General features: G+C 32.8%; 1 protein-coding gene and 1 long non-coding RNA gene across 4 annotated transcripts in view; both read right to left on the bottom strand.

Annotated features, from left to right (window-relative positions):
* Positions 1 to 1699: 1699 nt before the first annotated feature.
* Positions 1700 to 26402, bottom strand: part of LOC114739269 (cold-responsive protein kinase 1-like) — a 40069-nt gene continuing 15366 nt past the window's right edge. For all 3 annotated transcript variants that reach the window (XM_028927316.1, XM_028927315.1, XM_028927318.1), the window contains one exon: positions 1700 to 1948. In XM_028927316.1, coding sequence (XP_028783149.1) covers positions 1718 to 1948 — 231 coding nt within the window. In that variant the 3' untranslated portion in view covers positions 1700 to 1717. The remainder of the gene's footprint in view (positions 1949 to 26402) is intronic.
* On the bottom strand, positions 10446 to 12433 carry LOC114739270 (uncharacterized). Its single transcript, XR_003739593.1, has 3 exons — positions 12406 to 12433; positions 10831 to 10938; positions 10446 to 10588 (listed from the first exon to the last, which is right to left on the bottom strand). It is a non-coding gene; the product is annotated as an uncharacterized LOC114739270 (long non-coding RNA).

The raw sequence follows: 26402 nt of genomic DNA on the forward strand, positions 1-26402 counted from the left end.
TCTCTCAGCTACGACTTTCCTCTCTTCTGCTTCCTTCCTACTCTCATCTTGTGAAGCCTGTGATGTATATGTGCGTGTGCGTCTCTGTGAGAGTTTCACATGGAGGAACAATGAGCATATACATATATGGTCCTCTCTAGTATCGTAATTTTTCACCATACTTGTGTGTGTACACCACAATATTGTCTATCATGAGAGAAACATAACAATTAGCCACAATATAATCCACGCTCACTATACACAAATAAATATTGTACTAGCTCAATTAATGTTCACAGTACCATATTCAAATTAATATATCCATATGTAACTTGGTTTTATATGGCCGAAGCCTTATAGTCCAATGAAATTAATACATTTTGCTCTATTTTTTTTATAATCCTGGCATTCTTCTGATTAAAAAAAAAAAAAAATTAAAGGTGCTATCCTCAATATGCTTAAATAGCATTGATAATTTGTAAAATTCAACATGAAGATTAAATAATCTTCCTCTTAAGTTTTAGTCCTTAATATGTTGAGAATACTTAATTAACTATCCTATTCCAACCAAATTCCTCTCATAGACATTTTTGCAAACACCTTATGTGCATTAATACTTTAACAAGTTTACCAAGCTTTTAATTTTTAAATGCTTTGCACAATCAATATTCGATGTTGCCTAAATTCAATTCTTTACCAACAATCAATTTAAACAAAAAACTTTCAACACCCACAACATTTACGGTCAATGCTTTCAACACCCCCCCAACCTAAATAATCACTTACCTTTCAACACAATATAACAACTACACATAAAATAACTTGCCCAGCTCAAGTTGCATTGTGCGTCACGTGCAAGCTAAGAATGGGGAGAGATCATCGCGTGCAAGCTAATAATGGAGAAGACTGGTGCACTGAGTTGAGAATGGGGGAGACAATCTCATGCGACGCCAGGAAAAAGAAAAGAAGAGGAGGAAGTTGATACTGAGAATGGAGAATAATGATTTGCGACGCCTAGGAAATAGGAGAGGAGAAAAAGCTTTGTTCGTTGATGTGGCGTTGCTGTGTGTCATGAGAGTGAGCTAGGGCACTGCAGAAAATTTTTTATAAGAATGATGACCTCATACTCATCTATTTCAAAGCAAATAGGCCAGTATGAATGCTCATATTCATCTATTATGATGTAACAGACAAATATGAGTGCTCATAATCATTGTTTTGTCTTCATAGATGAGTATTAAGAATTTTTTTCCTTCTGATTTTCAAAACAGACAAAAATAGATATTTTTGGAGTAGTGATTAATTTTTTAAATTTTAATAAAATTTTATTAGGTTTAAAGCATATATTTTGCCCTTCAAGCATACATGAGCATTTGATACCTAAAACTTTTCTATAGTGCAAAGTTATAAGAACTTTGCAATGTTCCTCTTACCGTTAATTAAATGGCGCGGACGTCTATTTAGCAAAAGACATGATTGCCTTATTGCTAAAAAGAAAAAAAAGACATGATTTCTTGACAGAATAAGAGCACGCAGTGTGGGATGTTACGTTTTTGTACCAGACGCAAGCTGAGGTCTTTTATCTTATGCTTTACCTTTTTGATTCAAATTTATAAGTCACCCATAACCATACATTCTTGAACAATATAGTCTGCTGATAGTAAAAAAAAGAGAAGACCGTGGCTATCGGTATTAAGGAAGCAGTAATGGTAGAGAGGGGTCACATGGAACCCTAGAATTAAGTTTCAATCATGATAGGCATAGCGGGTTTCATCATATTCTCTAGTAAGTCATTGCCTTGAAGCAAAACAATTACTTCAGACATTGATGGCCTTAATTCAGCAGATGCTTGGGTGCAAAGCAAACCAATCTCTATGATTTTCTTCACTTCTTCTGCATTATAATCATTAGGATCCAAGGTATCATCCACCAACTCTATGTGTATGCCTCTCTCATATAGTTTCCAAGCCTATAAAGTGAATTAAAGGGAAATGGAATAAGAACCAAAACTTTGGGTGGTTAAATTAGTCCTTCATGTTCTCAAATGGAACTACCATTTGTTTACAAATCATAGAAATGTACTTACTTTTTTAAGGAGATATTCACCTTCAAAATCACCATGGATCTGCAATTTATTGCATTTTTCACCACTGATAATTTCTAGGATGACAACACCGTAGCTATAAATATCAACTTTTTCTGATAATTGACCATAAACTACATATTCTGGTGCGGTATATCCTCTGTAAAAATACATCATGTTTATGTCGTAGATGATGATGATTAAATTAATGCAAGAACAATATTTTGAATATGAAATAGACATATACAATGTAAATGTTGCATCATGAGTGTCATCAATATGAATTCTTATTATTTTGACTTACAATGTTCCAGCAAATTTTGTATCAAGATCTGGTTTGTCTTCTAGTAAAAGCCTTGCTAAGCCAAAATCAGCAATTCTTGGATGTAAATCATCGTCTAAAAGAATGTTGTTAGTCTTTATATCTCTATGTATGATGCGCACATGAAGTTCTTCATGTAGATAAGCCAAACCTTTTGCTGTTCCTAATATTATATCATACCGTTGCTTCCAACCAAGAGAACCTCTATTTTCACCTATTTCACAATTTATGCACTTTAAAGGGTTGAGGAAAAAGAATAGTATTTGTATTAAAAAACTTTTCAACAAGACATTGAGATGGGAGTTCTTGAATGAGATCATGACATGTGAAATGAATTGTTTTCATAGGAGTTGGTGATATATTTGTAGAAAATATGTCCACATGTCATGATTTTACAAAGAAATCCAATAGCTTAAGATTAAAGAACTATAAAGTTTTGTTGGCAAATAAGATATACCAAATAAGAATTTGTCAAGACTGGTATTTTTCATATATTCATAAATAAGAATTCTCTCATTGCCTTCACTACAATATCCAAGAAGTTGAATAAGATTCCGATGATGAATATTGCTAATAAGCTTCACTTCACTTTCAAATTCTTCTTCCACCTTCTTAGACTTGCGTAAGTTTAATTTCTTTACAGCAACTATTTTCCCATTCTGCAAGGTACCCTGCTTACGAATGAAGATTAAGAATGTCAACCCAAAAGCGTTACCATAAGTTTTGCTTATTTACAACACTAACGAAAGTAGTGCCTTGTATTCATCCTTGCTTTGGAACATGATATAAATAAATATTGAAACTCAAAATCTATAGTTACCTTATATACAGCACCAAATCCTCCTTCTCCAAGCTTATTTTTTGCACTGAAACCTTTAGTGGCAAACTTCAACTCCCTATAGCTAAAATTAACCAGGCCTTTCCACTTACTTACTCCATATATGTCTCCTGTCAAGGAAAACATTTATCAAATTAAGTTGCTTCATAAATCAAGAAAAAGCGGTTAGCGATTCCTTTTTTCATAGAATGAATTAAAGTCCACAACGTTTTCTTTAATTTGAAGAGAAAATGTGGCAAAAGCATCACGTTAATAAATCATTACAATAAGTCTCCCAATAAATATAATCAGCAAGAGATTCATCTTTCATACTTTATATAGCATTTTCTTTTGGAGAAAACTATATATGTCACTGAAAAACAAAGCATATATATGGCGTTAAATCATGGATCTCAAATTGAATAATAAAGTCTTTCAATTTGCCTTATACCTCTATGAATCCTCTTGGACGACTTCAATCGTCTGTACAAAGCAAATAATGCGAGGAGAATCAAAAGAAAAGATCCACCTCCAACCCCTCCCCCGATAATGGCCTCTTTCTTCCTTGAACCTCCCCCTGCAAGTCACAAGAAAGAGAAAATAAACACAGACTCAGACACAGACACAAGTAAATCTCACTGGAAAAGTAATTCCAAGCTTTTATGAGAGAGAGAGAGAGAGAGAGAGAGTGTGTGTGTGTACCTTCTTTCAAAAAGGGATTAATATTAATGGTTTGATTATCAGCAAAGAAGGCTGTGGTGGAGTATCTCATGAAACAACCAGCATCATAAGTCTTAGCATTTGAGTTGGGAAGACAGATCTGGAAATTTCTTAAGGCAATGTTGAGGCAATCCTGGCAGCCAACTTGTGTGAGAGTTTCAATACATTGAGCAATGGCATAAATGTTTGAGCCATTACTGTTAGGCACAGGCGTCTTAGTGGCTGCATAAAAACCACTGATTCTTGGGGCTGCTATGTCCAGATTCGTTAGAACTTGTTGCACAGTTGAAGAAAGTCCTGTGGTGTTTCTGATCGTCTGATTCCCACAGATTATGTTGTTCCCAGCATCTGTGTTCTGATCGAAGAATCCACTGCTCTCATACCTTTGTACGATACAAAAACATGAAACACAAGTAATGTAATATCTATTGTATCTATATCTCTGCTGCTACTATCATACTCCCCCAGTCCTAAGTATAAGACCCTTTTTATAGTGTGTATAAGGGTCTTATTTTAGGACCGGAGGAGTATAATAATAACTATTTCTTTTGTGTGTTTCTGTATCTATGAACTTAGGTTGTGCCTGTGCGTATGGCTTCTCAAGATTTATTTTCTTCATTAAATTGAACTTGTTATTTGGGAAAAGGACATTAAAAGAACCTGGAATTCACAAAAAGAAAAACTCCAAAATGATGTGATGAATTTCCACATCTAAACAGAATATTGAAATTCAGCTTAAAGAAATAAATACCCCTCACTTTAATTTTTTTTTCTTTTTAAAAAAGTAACAGCCACCTTGCCAACAATCAGCCTCACATCACCGGCGGAAGGAATTTTTTGTAGCAAAGTGGTGAGGTAGGATTTGGAAGCAAAAAATTAAAAGTTACCGCATTGAGTCACTAGTGTATAATTTTTAACAAGTCAATATGAAATAATGTACAAGTTAACTATTAAACTTTGACTCCATGTTATTTATAACACCTCTATTTGTTTATTTATTTATTTTAACAAGTTTGAAATTTCAAAAATGAAATTATTAATTGTTAAACTATTATAGTAGTAGTGAATTGTAGAAATTGTTAAAAAAAGTTGAAAATTACCTGTAATCAAAGCATAATAATTAACTTATTTTATTATGCGAAATGTTAATGGGTCAATGGTCCCCTAACTTTTTGACATCCAAGTTTCTAAAGTAACGGGCTTTTTTTTTTCAGCTGAATTTCAATATATATTTCATTTAGATGCTCCAATTGCTAAATGAAATCGTGAAAATTCAACACACCATTTTGATATTTTGCAAATTTCGGACTTTTTGGTGTCTTTTTCCCTTGTTCTTTTTTTTAAGAAGGACACAGTTAAGCTTTTGCTTTTTGTTTTTTGGGTTTACTCAAGTGAGCATCTGTGCAAAATATCTAAACTGATTATTGATAAAAAATAACATGTACCAAAGCCTATTTGGGTTTTAATTCTCCCTTTAAAGGACAGCTTAGTTACAGGGCCTTTCCTCTATCATAAGATATAAATAAATTCGATAAAACAAAATTTCCAAAAATTGCGTGGCATAACTAATTATATATAAGTAATAATCTTTGTTTAATCAACAATAATTTATCATTTTATCTTTTGCCTCTTTGGGTATGTGTCTATAAGGAGGAGGGAAGGTTGGAGTTGTACCTGAGGAAGCAACCTTCGTAGATGATACGGGCACCGGCGACGCCGACAGAGCAGTTTCGTATATGAACGGCGGCGAAGTCGAAGCAAGCGAGGCAATCTTTGATGGAGAGGCAGTTTCTGCACTGGAAAAGGCCGTACGCCGGATTGTTACCCTTCACGGCCTGCGCCGTCGCGAAGTGCTTGCTCTGGTTGCTGATTTGAGCTCTCAGGTCTCTCAGAGTTATGTTTAAGTTGTCACTGAAGATGGACAAGTCACTCACGTTGTACTGGGTGCACCCTAGTTTTACGAAGTTGGTCTGTGGGTCCGAAACGACGCCGTCAAGACTCCACCATGACCATGACCAAATCATCAAACTTAAGTAAAAGCAGACGAACTGGGGCTTTTGTTGCAGGTGCAGCAACATGGTGTTCTTTCTCTATACTTAGCTTGCAGAAGAGAGAGAAAGAGTTAATAGAGAAGGTGCGGAGTTGTGAAGGGTGGGACACTATTTGTGACGTGAGAAGCAGGGACCATCAAGTTTGAAAAAGACGACAAATTGTGTGTGTGTGTGTGTGTGAAGATAGTTGTGTAGCTTAAAAACGAAGGATCTGACGTGTTCTATCTTCTGTTAAAACCATTTACATACACACACACACACACACACATATATCCTTGGTTGAATTTGGATAGGCCATTTTTTAAACTGAGTTTATTAGCCACTTTTGGTAACTAAAATAAATTTTCATCAAATAGTGATTTGCAAATCACATTGTCAGTTCATAATAGAAGTTGTATAAATTGGGACAACTAAATTAGATTAAATCATAATTTATTACTAAATTCGCTTCTTATTATAAGAGCTAGTTTGAATTTCAGTTTGATTCTAAATATAAAATCTCAATCTCCTTTATCTTTTATATTTGTCTATTTTTTTAAAAATAATCTTTATAATAGTTGCACATATTAAAGGTTCTATAGTTTTATCTAATATACATAATTAATAAGGGTATTTTAGGAAAGATAATACATATTTATTGCAAATAACTAACTTAACAAATTTTCTTAATCAACTCAAATTATTCAATTATCATATATATATATGTAAGGCACATGAACTTATAAAATTCCATTATTATATATATCAGGCAATAATTGTGCTTTTTGGGCGTTTTATTTGGGTATTCATTAGCACTTAGCATGTTGCCCAACTGAGGTAAATAACGTATTGGGTTCTCTTGCAATATCCTATCATTTTTCCACGTTCAATATGAGTTTTGCTCTGTGTCCCATGAGATCAAAATACTGAGCTATGATCGATCATAAAATTTAAATAGTTTTAATTAAAAAATAATCTTAAATAGCCTAGTGTTGAAATCATTGCATGCAATGCATACGTGGGAAAATGAATCAATAACAAGTTTGAAAATATCGAGAGAGTAAAAAAAGGAAGCTAAGACTTGCAAATAACAAAAAGAGAAGAAAAACTTAAAATGGGATATTGAAATTGAAGCACAATTACATAAATGCCCCTCATATTTTAAGAAAAAAGGTTCTAAACTCCCTCACTTCCGGTGGCTGACCACCACCTATATAAAAGCTGTACATGGCATGAAAGAGTGGTTTTGGCATTTGCAAAACAAAAGTTATTAGTACCTATTGCAAATCAATAATTATACAAAAATTGCAAATGACTTAAAAGAGTGGCTTTATTATATGCTGAATGGAAGTTGTTAATACTTATTGAAATATAGTTAATACCTATATGAAAGTTGTGAATGACTTGAAAGAGTAACTTTGTTACTTGCTAAATAAAAATTGTTAATACTTATGTAAATATAGTCAATATCTATGCAAAAATTGTGAATGATGAGTAATCAAAGTTAAATAGCTAAGTATTTTTTTTAGCTTTAAATTAATAATAAAGCATTGGTGGCCAAATGATTACTCTTAATTTTGATACAAACTATGAATCATGGTGGAATCAATTCGTACCTCCACCACTTTTTCCAAAAGAAAATTCCACTTTAAGCTGTGGTAGGATCAAATCCTCTGTCCATCACTTTCTTCCAAAAAATTCACTTCCTAAGAAAATTTCTCCCACTGGCACCACCTCACCGGAGCTCGAGCCTCCAATAGTGGCTTGCCATAGGTGGTGTCCTCAGCAAGGGTGTTGAGAACCTTTTTTTTTTTTTGTTTAAATATGAGGGGCATTTATGTAACTGTGTTTTAATTTCAAGGTCCCATTTTAAGTTTTCCTTTCCTTTTTGTCATTTGCTTTTTTTTTTGGGTATTTTGATATTTTCAAACTGCTTTTTAGATCATTTTTCCATGCACATACATATCTTAAATATTATAGTATCTTTGGTCCTATTTATAAGACATCGTTTATAGTATACAAACCATACCTTATAAATAGAATCGGAAGTAGTATACATATTCTCGCGTGCAAAAGTGCACTGAATGTATACTTTTGTCTTGTAATAATTATTACCTAAACGGATCACAATAAAAGGCAAATTACCGGTAGGATGGAGCCGTTTTTAACTTTTTTCCACAATTTCTCGTCATCAAATTCGTGAAGGATGCAATATAAATATAACAGCAATATACGGAAATGATATTTTACCCAAAAAAAAAAAGCAATAAAAAATGGAATTTACAGTACGGAAGTTCTGGGACCCACATGTTTTGAAGTGTGTGTGGGCCCATTGCTTTGCTTTGCATCTTGGATCGATTCTGGTCTTATTCAAAGGATGGGCTTGACTCGTTCAAACGTCTATGGGTAAGTTGGTAACACTAATGAGAGAGACACAAAGAATTATGAATTCCCCTTGTAACGTCACAATTCAATAACAAACTCTCTATTCTACGCCTGTCACTTTCTTCACTCTAGACGAAGTCAAATTGATAAATTTGATTAGACTATTTACAATTTTTTTTAAAATAAAAAAAATAGAAAGGCCATGCGAAAACATAGCTAACTATGCATATAACTCATTACGGAAATCATCTGAAAGTAAATTCCTAAAATCAAATACATCTAAGAATATTTGAATGTGATTCTATAGTATCAAACACTAGATGGCTTCACATGACGGAGTAAAAACATCACTAACTTACAATGGAGAACTCTAATTTCAATCGTAGTGCTAATTGAATCCAGAATGGTCTTGAATCTGTGGACCATCATGTTTGAAGGCTCTTTTAAAAAGAAGTTGAAGAGCATATCACATAAGCAAAGAATTAAAGGAAAATTTAATAAAGTATTTGTAAATATTTTGATTAAATGAATGATAAATAAATTATATTATAAATATAAATACTTTTTTTATTGAAAAAGTTTATATTATAAAATTTCGAGTGTTGGAAAGCAAAGCTGCTTTAATAGTGATAAATAAGTGAATTCAGCTTCTCCATGAATAAGAAAAATGAATGACAAAAAAGGATGGAAAACAAAATGATTGTGGCAATTTCGTCAAAGGGTATCGTGGTCAATTAATCATTTTTAATTTTGTCCTTCCATATAAAATATGAATATGTTCTTATACTTTTAAAATAAATATGGACTAGTATGTCATTCAATGTAATTCTTCCAAGATTATTTCCTAACGCGGTGAACATAAGGTTTCTAATTAAACTAAATATTATTAAATTATTATGCATGTTATACTCCTCTGGTCCTTAATATATGAGCTAATTGTGGAGTTGATATTAGTATTATATATAATATCTATTCATATATTTATTAATTTTTTTAAAATTAATCCTATTAATATTTCCTTAATAATAATTAAGTATGAGATAGAAGGAGGGAATTAAAAACCCGGGGGGTGTGGTTGAGCGGTGGGGGCTCATCCTCCCTTAACCAAGTGTCGAGGGTTCGATCCTTGCCTTGGGCATGAAAAAGCTTTAAAAACCCCGGGCCAGCTGTCCCATCCATCGAGGTGCCTACAAGCCAGCGAAGGGATTAGTCACCGGGTCCACCGGTGGATACCCTGATGTTTCATCAAAAAAAAGAAGGAGGGAATTAAGAAACATACTTAGGTTGTTTTAAAAAAAGACATATCATATTAATCAATATAACTAATATTTTTAATCTACCCAAATGAGTTAATTATGTCTTAAATTAAGGACCAGTATATACATGAATCTTTCCTTCATTATATTTATAATTAAATACATGGAATTCAGATTCAAATGGCACCACTTGCAAATAAAAAAACACGCAAAATTTGATAAATAAGCCACATTTTTACCAACTTATATGAACGGTGGATCTTGCAAGAATATTTTTTTAATACAATAAAAATCAGACAACTAAGTTCATATTAAAGTTCTGACATGATATTACTACATATAAAGAAAAACAAATAACTTCACTTGCATAATCATTTAAAATAAAATTGGATTTGGGAAAAAGAGGTTGTCATATATAAATTAACCAAACTTTAAGTTACATTAATATGGTTTACTCAACATTGTACACTAAAATTATCGACTGATACATAATTTTTAAGGATTGATATATGATTACAAACAAAAATATTGAAGAATAATGGAATAAAGGACAAGCATTCTTCCTGTTCGATGTTAGTTCTTATTCCGTTCTTGGTTCCAACACTCAAAAGTCCATCACATCGATATGTAATTCCTCCAAAATGCAAACGACTATCTTTCTGACAATATAATTCGAGACCCCGAAACAATATTGGGCGAGGAAAAAGAGAGAAAGTTGAGAGATGTAGTCATAAGCATTAGTACAGTTTGTTCCATGGGCCCTAGTTAGTTAGTTTCAACCAAGAAAGGCATAGTTGGCCTCATATTTTCAAACAAACTTTTCTTTTGCAGCGAGACGACAACTGCGGACATTGTCGGCCTTATTGCAGCTGATGCTTGGGTGCAAAGCAAACCAATCTCAATTATTTTCTCTACTTCTTCTGCAGCATAGTCGTTAGAGTCTAAAGTATTGTCCACCAACTATAAATGCATGCCTCTTTCATATAGTTTCCATGCCTAACAATAATTGGGATTAAAAGTTAAGCAAAATATATAACCGGGATGGAAATGCAAAGAAAAACTTGGTTAATTTTTAAGGTTTTTGTTATTTTTAGATTCTCTAATAATAAAGGGGGAAAAAAACCGCTTTCACAAGATCTAACCCAAAAGCATTATATCTGTTGATTTACTAAATGAATTCCCATTTCAAAACCTCCTTCAAAAATAGTATTTTTAAATGCTTATATAAATTTTCTTACCTTCTGAAGGAGGAATTCACCCTCGGCTTCACCATTAACATTCAATTCTTCACTTTTTCGACCACTAATAATTTCGAGGACTACAACTCCATAGCTATAGATATCAACCTTTGAAATGTGACCTATCTTGCTTACACCTTAGGGTCAAATTCAAAATTAAAACCAAGGATTGTACTATAGGCACAACCCCGGGTCGTTTCACTTGTTGGAGCCTTAACTATTGATCCTAAGTTAACTAAATGCCATGAAAATGCAAATTGACTAGGGTAAAGTTGGGGGTTTTCATTAAAAATATTAATTGAGATAAAATGCAATGTAAATATATTTTTGGATTTTTGGAAATTACGATGGAATGGATGGGAAACAAGTATTGAAACAGTTGATAAAACCTCTTGAAAATGGACCTTTGGCAATCATAGTTCAAAATGATTTTGGGGAGTAAATATCACCAAGTTTTCTAAAGGAAAAACCTTAAAGAACCCTTCAAGTCTAGGATCTTAATCAATGGCCACCCATCTTATAAGATCCTATTAAGCTCACTTAGTGTGTGTATTAAGATTAATTAATGCACTTGGTTTAATGCAAGCCCAGATTAACTCAACAATCAAACAATACCATGCAAGAAAGAGAGTATCAAAAGTGTTACATAGAAACATATATGTAACCACATATATTGAAGCTCAAATTCAACATTAACTAATCCAATACACAAGATAATCATCCAGAATTGATTACAACCATAATCAAAACAGTTCAGCCCCAATTTACAAATCCTAAGACCTCGAAATTCATAAATAAACAACTAGAACTATGGATGAAGCTAACTCCCCCTTGAAGCTCTTGGAACTCACGCCAATCAACCATCTTCAAGAGTTTAAGGACCCCTAGCCCTCCATAACTCCAAGCATTGCTCCAACCAGCAGCAACAGTTGAATCTCCATGGAAGAAGAGGTTATGGATGAATTAAAGGAAAATATGATGGAATGTAATGAAGAATTGGTGGAAGGAGGAGATGAGAGGATGATTCAGCCAAAGAAAGGTGAGGAGAGATCGAATGAGGCTTCCCTAGGTTGAAACTCAACTTATACTGGCTACTAGAGGTGGTTTTGGGTCGGGTTGAAGCTTAGGGATCCGAATCAGAATGCTAAAATCGCGACTTGTGCAATTCTGACAAATCCGCCATCCGCCACGGCGGATGGTACTTTTCAGCCAAAATGCAAAGCTTCATTTACTCAGGGCCTCTGGTGTAATTTCTTGAATTCTAGGGCCCTTTTCTGTGATTAATTCGGTCTTTTACTACCTTTAATGTTGGGACTAAAGTGTGATTTCCAAATTTGCCCAAATTTCTCCCAAAGTACCTACAAGGAAAATCATACATAATATAGCATCAATTATCCTAGAAATCAATTAATAATAATTAATCTCCAATTATGACAATTTTGCCCCTATTACGCACTAATTCAAGGTAAGGCACTTTAATATAAATTAAGCACAATAAACACTAAAAGAGCTACTAACTATGATAAAACCCTTAGAATCATATGAAAAGACAATAAAGAATTGGGTTCAATCAACCTTCTTAGATAATTGTCCATTTATTGCATATTCTGGTGCTGATGGATATCCTCTGACAAATATATAGTATTTACAAAATAACTTATCATATTATAATTAAAAACACAACCACACCCATATAAATTTCAAGAAGACAATATCTGAAATCGATGGGAACAAACATAATGCTATGTCATGTGGAACGTAGATATGAACTCTGATGTAAAACAAGATAGAAAAAGGAAGAAATTAGGGAGAAAAAGGAAGCAAAGAGGGAAAGCCAAGAGAGAAAATAACTGTATTATGAAATTTCAATCTAAAGTCATTAAGTCTCCGTAAAATGAAAACCCTAGAACTATTTACAGTGAAATAACAATAAAAAGAATAATAATAATAACAACTAATCCTAATAATAAAAAAAAACTAAAATACTGATACATTTAAGTAAATCCTAAAATGGCGATAAATCCAAATAATCCAAATATTATAGAAATATAATTAAACCATAATTATTTCTTATATCATATTTCACTAGACTCTATTGTGTTGTATTGACGTTTTAATTATAGGGGAAAAAAGAGAAAAATGCTTAAACTACTTATTGATATGATAGGAGTGCTGTGTTGACCTAAGCATATATTTTATCTACATGCGTCTACTATGATAATGTAAAAAAACCTAGGCAAATAAAATTATTTCAACTTATAGTGTTCCTCCAAATTTTGTGCTAAAATGAGATTTGTCCTCAGGTGAAAGTCTTGCTAACCCAAAATCAGCAATTTTAGGTTGAAGTTCATCATCTAAGAGTATGTTATTTGACTTTATATCTCGACGAATGTGGAATTCTTTGTGTAGATAGGCCAAACCCCTTGCAGTGCCTAAAATTATATCATACCATTGCTTCCAACCAAGAGAACCTTTCATTTTACCTGTCACCACATTTACTCATGATAAAGAAAGAATAAAAAATGATCCTCAAAATGTTTCTAGAGGAAATAGCTATAGATTTTTACTAAACACTTCAATAAATTTTTATCTCATATAGGAATAAGCTTGTTAGAAGAGTCAATTAAATGAAAATGAAAATACATCCACATGTTATAAACTTGCTATATTATGAAGACATCAAGCAGCTTGTACTTAAAGAACAAAACATAAATTTTGGTAGTTTGATAGGAGTTTAACAAATAAGAATTTGTCAAGGCTGGTATTTTTCATGTATTCATAACCAAGAATTCTCTCATTGCGTTGACCACAATATCCAAGAAGCTGAACAAGATTTCGATGATGAACATTGCTTATAAGCTTCACTTCACTCTCAAATTCTTCCTCCACTTTATTGGAGCGGCGTAAAGTTAATTTTTTGACTGCATTTATTTTTCCATTCTTCAGAGTTCCCTATTCATGATGATTAAAAATTTTCCTAAAAGTGTTCTATATGATCCCTTTAATCAGTCCTCTCGTATATGTACAAGTTTTTATAACACTGCATAAAACTCACATAGTAAAATCCTTACTGGGAACATTCAAAATATTAAAAATCAAAAGATATAGCTACCTTATATACTGCACCAAATCCTCCTTCTCCAAGTTTATTTTCTGCACTAAAATTTTTAGTTGCGTACTTCAAATCCATGTAACTGTAATGAATTGCACCTTTCAACTTGCTTGCACCAGTTATGTCTCCTGGAGGAAAAATATTAGTCAATTCTCTTAAAAAATTAGATAAACAAATTAAGGATTCATCCTCTGTAGATACATGTGAAAGTCCATAACTTTCTTTCACGGAAAAAGTGAAAACCAGATCATCACCCAAAACATTAAAAATATGTAGTAAATGAATACTTTGAAGACTTTATTTTATTTATTTCTTTTTTTGGCTACCTCCAGCCGGAAGCCTTTTAGGGCTTTTTGGTGGTTTAGTCCAAACAAAAAGTGCAAGGGCAACCGAAACAAGAAATGCTCCTCCAACAACTCCACCAATGATGACCCCCTTATTGCTAGAACCTGCAAGATTAGAAAATCGTCTTATCAAACCAAAATGACATGAGATAAATATAACATAAAATCTTCAAATGAACCATGCCATGTTTATCCATGGGAGTGACATCAACGATCTGGTAATTATCTGGAAAGAACGAAGTTGTGGAGTATCTCATGAAACATCCCTAATCAAAAGCTCGACCATCTGAAGTGGGAAGACAAGTCTGCATATTTCTGTATCCAACATTTAAGCAACTGAGGCATCCGCGTTGTGTAATAGTTTCTGTACACTGAACAAAGGCATATATAGTTGGACCATTATTAGGAACCTGTGTCTTCGTGGCTGCCACAAAGCCAGGGATTGTTGGTGTTTCTCTTTGGAGATTCATTAGCAGTTTTTGCGCAGCTGAGTTAAAGGCAGTGGCTTCTCCGGTAGTTTTGTTCCCACATAATGCAGCATTGAAAGTATCCGTCGCCCGCTCAAAGAAAGGACTCGCATCATACCTCAAAATACCAAGAATTTTCCCATGCATATCCATCAATTTTCCAAGTTCAATATGGATTTTGCAATATGTATATATGGAGCAAACTTTTGTGAACATCTCTAGACTTCTTTTGACGATATGCTAGAAAAATGTATTGATTAAAAATGTTTTAAAATTTACGACTTAACCAAAGTAAAAAGCACTCTGATTCTCTTTGCAAGTCTTAGAAATTAATAACTTACACTAGTTTTAAATAATTGTGATAAATGATTAAATATTAAAATATAAATATTTCAGTAAAAATATTTTTTAATTAGCTGCCGTCACTAACAACTTGCTATAGGGGTCCAATGACTATCCAGTAACCGGTCTATGACAGTCAAGTGATTAGTAACGACCAATCAAAGTTGGGTTTGGGCCTCGCAGGAGTATTTTGACTATTTCACATATATGTAGATAATGGCATTCAAACTCCTCAGATCTTATCTGTAATTTAACAACTCTATTGGGTTACTAAGTCCCATATCCAAGACCTATTTATCATTTTTTTTCCTCTTATGAACTCCATCATGCCACATCATCGTTATAGAGACTAGCAGAAGAAAGTATAGGAATGAACCTCTACCGGAAAATTGATGTAAAGTATGAAGAAATAGACTACTTTCCCCTTTTGTGATTATTACCTTTTTCTTCAAAAAAGAGGCTTCTTTTTTTTTGTTTTTGGTCAAGGAACTCACGCACCAAGGCGAACTCGTACCATCTTACTTTAATTATTTGGTGTCAATTAAGGCAAACTCTGACTCATGAAAAAGATATTGGATGACGTAAATGAAGTCTTTATTGTTTGTGTGTTTGAGATATTACTTGCAAACTTTCACCTTGGGCAAACTGATAATATAACATCACAATAAATATCTGATCTATCTGCTACGGAGAAAAGAACTAGGGGAATTTGGTGGACTAGTTTTGCACTTGAGGAAGCAGCCGTCGTAAAGGGCATGGCCACCAGGGGCTCCGGCGGGGCAGCTCCGGATTTTGACGGCAGCTACATCGAAGCACGCGAGACAGTCTGCGATGGAAAGGTAGTTTCTGCACTGAAAAAGAGTGGACACCGGGCTTCCTCCATCACTTTCCTGAACCGTAACGAAGTGCTTGGTTTGGTCTCTGACCTGTTCTCTTATGTCTCGAAACGTTGCGTTTAGCTTTTCATTGAAGATAGACAAGTCGGAAACGACGAAGCGGTCGAATGGGGTGCAGCCGATGGTAAGAAGATGAGTCTACGGGTCTGAAACGACGCCGTCAATAGCACAACAGGACCAAAATATGAAAGTGAATAAGGTAAGGAGATAAGAATGTTGAATAAGCATGTTTGATTGAGAGGAAGAAGATGAAGAAAGAACGAGAGGTCAATGGGCCCTTGCTTCAATGGGGTATGAGGATAACAACGAAATAAAAGGAGCATCATGTGTTTGAAATAGACCGCAACATTCAAAATTGTATCTCGTGAAACGTCATGGTGATGGTGAGGTTATGGAAAACTGAGTTTTATTTATTTATTTATTTGGAAAATCGCTATAAGATTCTGAGGAAGAAATGTAATCAACAAATTAAATGTCCTACATCGGACAAATATTATGTAATGACAAGTTTTGGTGTTGTTTGTAGGAGCTTGTCCCTAGGTTAAAAGGAGCTGACCGTGGCTGTTGGATCAATATTGTTTTTGAAACAAGACGGTACGGTACATGTAATACTTAATATGAAAGCTAGATAACTAATTTGTGAATATTAAAAAAATTAGCTATGTTAGTTATTTATAATAAATAAATATTTTTTTAAGATACTCTTATTAATTATATGCATTGAAACTAGCTACCACTTGATGAAAATTTCTAATAACGTGCAATCATCATAGTGATTATTTGGGGGGCCAAAATATATAAATATTACCTTCGATCATAATTATAAGGCCTCATTTATAGTCTACAAATGAGGTCTTATAATTAGAACCAGAGATAGTATTGCAGACAACAAAGATTGATGTCTTATATTTAGAATCAAATTGAATTTCTAACTAATTTTCATATTAAGTATGGAAGTAGTATTTTTTCCCGACCGTAGGTGGTATCTTTTTAAGCTTGGAGGATATAGAAATTGATATAATCAAAATATGATAAGGGAAAATGACACTAAGGTCCCACAAAAGGAACTATACTACAAAACAATCCTTTGAAATCTGATAATGAATCACAAGTCCCATAGGCACTTAACTGCAACAATAAGTATGTCAAAAAGACATCATTGCCTAGCAGTGTAGAAGGAAAGGAGGCTCATATTTTCCACACGATTTGAAGTTGTTACGGATGGGAGAGAAGAGCTGAAAAAAAAAGGAAGTAGCCATTGATGATAAAGCATCTTTCTCATCACCATTAGTAAACTCCAAAGAGCTTCCATTTCAATCTCTCTAGACTTTCAGGTTTTGAAACTTTCTTCCCCTCTTCTCCTTTGCATTTTGCTTGACAGATTGTGTTTGGGTATGAGAATTTAGAAATTTGTTTTTTCCTTTAGATATTGCAAAGCTTTTATTTTTGGTCTAATTTGAACAAGATAATCCATAAAAAGGTTGGTGTGGGTTAGTGATTTAAGTTGGGGTTTCATTGTGGGTGGATAGGATGATGATCGGTGCTTTATTTTTTGTTACATTATGGGTGGTTTTGCTCTGTTTTAGCATGGTTTAGTGTGAAAGGCTGAAAAACATGAAGGTTGGTGTGGGTAGAAACCTTTCTTGCAAAATGAGATATTGTGTTATCAATATAGGCTGTAAAAGTTGCAATAGATGCCGCGATAGTTGTCAATTGTGCTGCTTTACTTGTCAATAACAGCTGGAGGATTGTTGATGCGGGTTTACATTAATGATGACCAGTATGTCTGGGAAGCATCACACTGTCAAACCATGCAAGAACCTAAATACCAATTGACAACATATTGAAATCAGCAATTTTTTATATATGGATGTGAAAGGAATATTTTCTAAATGAGTGTGAAGGGATTTTTTTGTAAATGGATACACACCAACAATTAGTTTGGTAATTACATATAACCTTATTTTTGTTTTGGAATGGGTTGTGAAATATGTGTAATTCCATGTATATAAAGATGTAAATAAAAGTTGGCTATAAATCAATATGTTAGATTTTACTGTCATTTGAGTTGTAATTATGATACCTTGTATTGTCAATAAACTTGTTTTGAATTGTCATTGATTGCAATATGACTTATCAATTAATGTACTAATGTAAGTTATCTAAAATGTAAATTCAGGTTACATGATATTGACATATCATATGATGTTTTCAATTACTTTAACATATTACATTGTGGTTATAATGTCGTATATAAGCATTATTAAAAGCCTATTATTACTGATATAAAATTATAAAATGAATTATCAATAACTAAATCATCACTTGTCGATAGTGGCACTATGACTTGTTAACCGTGGCACTGTGACTTGTCAATGGTAGAATCAAGAGCATAGAATTTCATCCAAGCCCCATGACGAATTTATCTAGGCATTGCAGCGCCTATTACAAAATGCCTCTATGTCCTTTCTGCTTCAGAGGCCGCAGTGGACTGCTCTAGGCGCCGTGGCGGATTGAGGATTATCATACTTGTCAACAAATGCACTGTGACTTGTCAAATTTTGAGAAATTGTCATCCAATTAACATACCTTCTGGTTGATATTTATATTTTAGGTTACATATAACTTACTTGAACATTTTAAATAAACAACACCTTCAATTTTGAAAATTTCCATATTATTACAAAAAAAAAAGATTAGTTTTGAGGAATTGGTGATATTGTATGACTTTGTATGGTATTATGTAACGTAAAATCACATTTTTTTCAAATTTATATCAGCACGTAAATTAACAACTGATAGTGCAATGAGTGACAAGTAATGAAGAGTGTATTGATAATGAAGGGTGCAGATAATGACAACTAATTATGCATCAAAATGTAATATATAGTCAACTTTCATTTACAACCTCATACACATGTAATTACACTGATTTCACAACGCATTAAAAAAAATACAATTGCATGTATCTAATATCAAACTAATTATTTATATGTATTGTGACATTTACAAAAAATTGTCACTTTTATTTACGAAAAATTCTTTTGCCATTATTTGCTTAGGTTCAAAGTGGCTTTTCTTTTTACCATTTTTCTTCTTTTGCTTCATGTGGTGCCCACCCTTCTTCATCGTCTCTTCTTTCTCTTTTTATAACCTCTACCAATGAGTCAATGGCATAGAAGGTTATGAACTTTGTGTCAAGAATTTAACAATATCATTTAATGTAAATCTGCACAACACAGGTATCATTGACAAATCAAGGAGCTATATTGATAATTATTGCGGCCTATATTGACAACATATTTTTCCGTTTCGTAGTAAGGGTTTTTAGCCACATCAACCTTTAACTTCCTCATCAATTCCCACCAAACTATCCCAGAAAGAGCAAGTCCACCTTCAATCCCCCACAATACACCCAAAAATAGAATATCCATAATCACCCTACCCACCTATAATAAAATCCCAACTTAAATGACCAAGCACACACCAAACCAAAAACACAAGTGAATCTTGCCAATAGTTGACATGGGTGGAGTGGACGAGATTTTCAAATGAGAATGGGGAAGAAACAGAATGAAGTTTGGCTTTTTCCCCTTTTACTTTCTGCATATAGAGTGGCGATTCTCAAATTGAAAAACAGGACAACTTTCATTTACTTTGGGTACATCCCATTAGGGGTAGAGAAGTCTTTTTACACTTTACTAAATTGCACTCAAGTCTCTTTGGGACTTCAGATTCATTACCAAGTTTCGTGGATGAAATTCTATGCTCTTGATTCTACCGTTGACAAGTGACAGTGACTGTGAATTATGTAATTATTGATAATTCATTTTATAATTTTATATCAGTAATAATAGGCTTTCAATAATGATTATATATGACATTATAGCCAAAATGTAATATGTCAAAATAATTGAAAACATCATATAATATGTCAATATTATGTAACTTGAATTCACATTTCAGATAATTTATATTAGCAGATTAATTGACAAGTCATACTGCAATCAATGACAAGTCAAAATAGGTCTATTGACAATACAAGGTGCAATAATTACAACTTAAATGACAGTAGAATCCAGCATACCAGCTTATAGCCAACTTTCATTTACATGTTTATATACATGCAATTACACATATTTCACAACCCATTAAAAAAAAAACATAGGTCTGCATGTAATTTCCAAACTAATTGTTGGTGTGTATCCATTTACAAAAAAAAATCCCTTCACACTCATTTACAAAATATTTCTTAATAGTTGATTTCAATATGTTCTTAGTTGGTATTTGGGTTCTTGCATGGTTTGACGGTGTGATGCTTCCCAGACGTACTGGCTATCATTAATGTAAACCTGCATCAACAATCGTCCAGTTGTTATTGACAAGTGAAGCAACACAATTGATAACTATCGCGGCATCCATTGACAATTTTCACAGCTTATATTTACAACACAATATCCCATTTCGCAGAAAAGTTTTCACCCACACCAACCTTCATCTTCTTTAGCCTTTCACACTAAACCATGCTAAAACAGAGCAAAATCACTCACAATGTAACAAAAAACAGAGCACCCATCATCATCCTATCCACCCATAATGAAACCCCAATTTAAATCACCAACCCACGCCAAACAAAAACATAACTTTTTTATTGATTATCTTGTTCATATTAGACAAAAAACAAAAGCTTTGCAATATCTAAAGGCAAAAACAAATTTCAAGATTCCCATACCCAAACACAATCTGTCAAGCAAAATGCAGAGGAGAGGAGGGGAAGAAAGTTTCAAAACCTGAAAGTGTGGAGAGATTGAAATGGAAGCTCTTTGGAGTTCACTAATAGTGATGAGGAAGATACTTCATCATTAATGGCTACTTCCTTCTTTCTCTAGCTCTTCTCTCCCATTCGTAGCAACTTCAAATCGTGCGGAAAATATGAGCATCCTTTCCTTCTACACTGCTGGGCAATAATGTCTTTTTGACATTCTTATTATTGCAGTTAATTCCCTATGGGACTTGTGATTCATTATCAGATTTCAAGGAACTGGTTTGTAGTATATTTCCTTGTGTGGGACCTTAGTGTCATTTTTCCATATAATAATTCCTTTAGAAACAATTTTTAATTTTCAAAATATCCAACAGCATCTTCTTGACGTAATAGAAGTATAGCGTGGAGGTTGACTACTGACTATCTGTGGTTTGACTATAAACAACAAAATATTTCATTTAAATCTAAACAAAAATCTTTCATGAAAAGATTAAATCTAATAAACTAACACACGCATTTTTATACATATGAATCTAATAGGGAGACTATGTTTTAGCATCTTATGTTGATGAGATTGGTTCCAAAGATTTGTGTGGAGTTTAAAGAAAGGAAGACATCACGTTTGAAAATGTCGAAGATAATGTTGGGTTTAAGTTTAAGCTGGTTAACTTTTTTCACATACCAAAAAAATGAAAGTTTAATCATTAAATATGTCCTAAAGGGATAAATTTTTCCTATTTCACCCTTAAAAATGATGAAGTTGCCTTTAGTATTATATTTTTATTATCTCACATCTTTCTCCTCTCTCTCCCCTCTATATTTAATAGGGGTCAAACTAAAAAAATCATATTAGTTATCCTGACAATGTCTTGTGTTTTGGACCATACTTTTCTTCAAACTAACGTCATATATTATGGAGCGGAAGGAGTATGATTTGATGATGAAATAGATTTGGATATTTATTTTCAACTTTGTAAAGTGGTTAAGCGGAAGGGAGATATAAAAAACCATGGTAAAAGAATATGAGATTATTCTTATATACACACACACATTTTTACTTTTTTTTTCCTTAATACATCGAAAACCGTATATGCTTTTTACATTCTATTACTTTTGGTAGTATTTTAATATAAAATTATTTAAATTATATCAGAACGATGTTATTGGACTAAAAGAACAGAGGGCTATGAATATATGCATTTTGAAAAATAATTACATTTTGTAGATTATATTTTATTATTATCAATATTACAAGTAATTTGAAAAACAAAACAGTTCTAGGTAAAAAGTGTTCAAAACATTGCATATACCAGATTTATGAAAAAAAAAAGGCATACATGTATATCAGAAAAAATTTTATATATATTTTTTGAGGTTAATATAATTTTTAATTCCTCAAGTTTACCCTCATCTTGGTTTTTGTCTATCAAGTGCCAAGTCATAGGTTTTAATCACTTAAATTTCTTTTTATTTAAAATATTGATTTTTATAATTCAATAAAAACTTGAACCATTTTGCTTATTGATGGATAAAAACCTATGATTTGAAACTTGAGAAACTAAAATCAAAATGAAGACAAATTTGAAGGACCTAAAATTATATTAATCCTATTTTTCGCTAGCCAGAAAAATCACAGCAAAGGCAAATCAAAGGCCAATTATATTTGAGTCCAAAAAAAAAAAGGCCAATTATATTATTAATATATTATCACCCCCTGTCTCCAGGGTCTCATTCGGAAATTGCTTTTTTTTTTTTTGGGACCCGAATCTCATTCGGAAATTGTTGAAGGATGCAATAGCAAATTAGCAATACATGTTTATATTCTTGCTAAATTTATATTATAACAACTTGATAACTAATTTATACATACTAATAAAAATAGTTAAAAGCATTAAATTTATTAGAGTTAAAGTGTATCTGACAACCCGAAGTATTTTTCTCGAACACGTCCAGTATCCTAAAATATTTTATGATGCATCAAGCACTCTGAAGTTTTTTTTCTTGGTATTGGATGCATCAAAAAATATTTTTGAATCCTAAACGCATCTAAAAAAATACTTTAAGGTACTGGATGCATCAAAAAATATTTTTAGATACTAGAAGCACTTAACAAAATACTTTAAGGTACTAGATACACAAGAAAAAAAAACTTCAAGGTGCTAGCATGCTGAAAAATTTTTTTAAGGACATTGGATGCATCACAAAATACTTCAGTACCTGAAAAAATATTTTGAGGTGCTAGATATACCTTAATCTTTAAATTTATTATAAAATTTAAGTGATTTCTAATATTACTATCATTATTAACTATAATAGATTTCAGTATCATATTGATTTCTATTCTCTTACTACATTCATTTAATATGGGCATATATAGAAAAAAAATTATTTAATGTCCATTAAAACTATCAAACGGTCTTATAAAAAGACAAAAATTTTATTTTAGAATAACTGCTATAATAAATACTAGAAGGAGTATATATACCACTGTGCTCCAAATGCATTTCACTAGAAATTCATTTAATGAATTTTTTTTAATTTTATACTTATTTAATTTTTGTTGGAAACAAAGAAAGAATGAATATATATAAATAATATTAAAAAATTGTTAATTTAATATTTTTTTGGTATTAAAAAATATGTTACAAATGACTTATATTAAAAATAGGGTGGCATGTATGAGTGTGTGTGTGGAAGGATGAGGATGAAAAATTGAAAATTATGGAAAGTGTGACCCACACCACTCGATTATGAACTGCATGTGGGCCCATTGCCTTGCTGGCTTCATGATCCATCAGGACTCCGTCAGAGGGCGGCCTTGGAAGACCCAGGGGAAGGCTTAGAAATTTCCCACAATGACCCTGCGCAGAAAATAGACGCCACCAATTCAAATTCACTCGAAAATTAAAGTCAAGGGGATGACCAACTGACCCATTGACCATACTACCATTAGGAGTGTTTAGACATAAGATAGATAAATAATCGAAAAAATGCCAAAAAAATATTTAGAAAAATTGAGAATAAATCTCCCATTACAAATTTAATTGGCAAATGGTCCATAACATGATTGGTTGCACACAATAAAATATAAGTTGCACAAAGAGAAGATAGTTTACACAAAACATTATTTGGATACAAGGGACTAGTTTGCATATAGTAAAGATAACTTGTATATAAGAGAATTTCATTTGTACAAAAGGAAATTGAGTTGCACATCACAAAAATTTTTTTTTATTGCATATAAGGGAAGATAACTTGCACACAAATAAAATTAAGTTGCACACAATATAAGCATACTTTTTATACCTCGAGCCAATGATTTAATATTCAAAAGCATAAACTAACTGGCAAAGTTCACATTAGTTTTTCAGTTACCATTTATTTCTTTAAATAGATGTATAATGATATATCTACCATGTGTCATCCACAACCATCTACAAAAATACTCAAATGAATAATTCAAATATTATTAAGAAATTATGTTCTCTATGACCTTATTAGCAGAGAACTTGAAGCCGTGCAACCAAGAATAAGTTTTAAATTAAATCTTATCATATATATTCAAAATGAACTAAAATATTTTCTTTTTCCTTTCCCCGATATTTCCCACGGCCTACTCTCCACTAAGTCTGGAATTTTATTTTTTTTTTCAATTTCAAAGATATTGCTTTCATAGTCATTTGACCGAAACAAGAAGGAGAATGAATAGGCCTGATTTCTTCATTTTTAACCCATTAAAGCCTTGAGATAGTCAATGCATTTCTTCCAAGACCCTTGTCAATCTTCTCCATTATTTGATTGTTTCGAGATTAGAACAACGTTTAATGATCAAATCATCATATTAATGTATCCAAACGCCATCAAACCATTTGGAACAGTTACTATACATCTAGAGGCATAAAACAATACAACTACCAACTTCAAAACATTGAGATAGCTATTCATTATAAGGGAGCATTAAACAGAACTTATATATCTAGGCACAAGAACCGTCAATGAAGTACTCCTCTGGTCTTATTTATGAGGCACTTCTAACATATTTCACTCAGACTAAGAAAAACCTTAAACTGTATTAATTTTCTATTAAAATATAGTAACTTTTCAACTTTACCCAAATTTAATATATACATCTTTCAAAAAAATAACTATATATCTACACTATAATAAACAAAGGACAATATAGTACATTTGTGGTAAAAATTTAGTGAAATGATTTATAAATAGAACTAAGAAAAATCTTCTCTCTTTGCCCTATAAATAGGACTAGAGGAGTATCAAATAATCTATCCACTTCAACATTTCGATTCATTAAGCTCATTATTACACACATAAAGACTCCGATATATCAAAATTTAAACCTTTTAGACATTCCCAATAATGCTCCAAATAATGTTACTTCCAATTTGAAATTATTTTCCAGATTCAAATAATGTTAAAAATTTGAAATTATTTAGTGTTCCCAATCGCACAAACAGGTGGGGTTTTGGTGCTTGCAAAGTGGGTGCACAAGCTCGGTTTGTTTTTTTAGTTTGTTTTTTTCCTTCTTTGTATTATCTGTCAATTTTCATCCTATTAGCCGTGTTGATGTGGACTTATAAATAAAAATAAAAAAATTTCTTAACAGACATTAGGGTTCCGTTGGAATTGGATTAAATTGCACTAAAAAAAATAGATTGTGGGTAAAATTGCACTGAAAAAAAGATTGGGGTGGTAGGTGCTCCTAAAAAAAAAGATTGGGGTGTTGGGTGCTTTTTTACCCTTAGTTTTAATTCATCAACTATCATTTTGACAGCATCACTTATAAATCTGAAATTCCATCTTTATGAATATCACTTCAACTATCATTTTAATGCCTCCAAGCATAAATTAACCATCTAAAACTTTAATTCATCAATCAACGGGCAACCATACACATACGGGTAAACATATGTATATTCATATATCATATTTACGAATCTTGCTTCTTTCACCTTTTTCTATTAGAACACAAAGCTACACCTAGAAAGAACACAACCCCGGTTTCAGAGGTCATTAATCGGGCACAATAATCAACATGCAGTCATATATTAGGCATCTAAACAGCCGCAGGTCACTGATTTTATATCTATTACTAAGCTATCGTTTTCCTTACGACTAAATTCAGAGAACCCGAAACTATACAGATTAGAACCGCAAATTGGAACTCAAAAGAATCCCTTGCTTCAAACCATTTCTGAGGGTGTATCTCTCTCTCTCTCTCTCTATCTCTCTATATATATATAAACTTTTTCAGTTGCTTCTTCCTTTCAACGCTGTACCCAGGTAATAGAGCAAGAGATAGAGGGGACTTAAGGAAACTTAACCGACTTTCTCTCCAGTCAGCGCAAGTTCCTCCCCTCTTCGTCTGCGTCGATATCCACGTCTCACTCACAGCATTTGCTTTCTCTCTCGGTTTCTCTCTCATTCCCTCAATCTCTCAATCTCTTTTTCTCTTGCTCTCCTTTCCCCCTCTTACTTCATCTATTCGCCTTTTTCCATTCTGGGTATGTCACATCTTAGCTTCTGTGATGAGGGTCGTGTGAGGGGGAGAAGATTGTGTGTTCGTGTTGAGCAAAGACAGAAGTACCGGGGCCGTGGCTGATGACCTCAGGACAAGAGAGGGACGTG

The sequence above is a fragment of the Neltuma alba genome, unplaced genomic scaffold (assembly GCF_004799145.2).
Source record: "Neltuma alba isolate B1F8T4 unplaced genomic scaffold, ASM479914v2 tig00013838_pilon, whole genome shotgun sequence".
NCBI lineage: Eukaryota > Viridiplantae > Streptophyta > Magnoliopsida > Fabales > Fabaceae > Neltuma > Neltuma alba.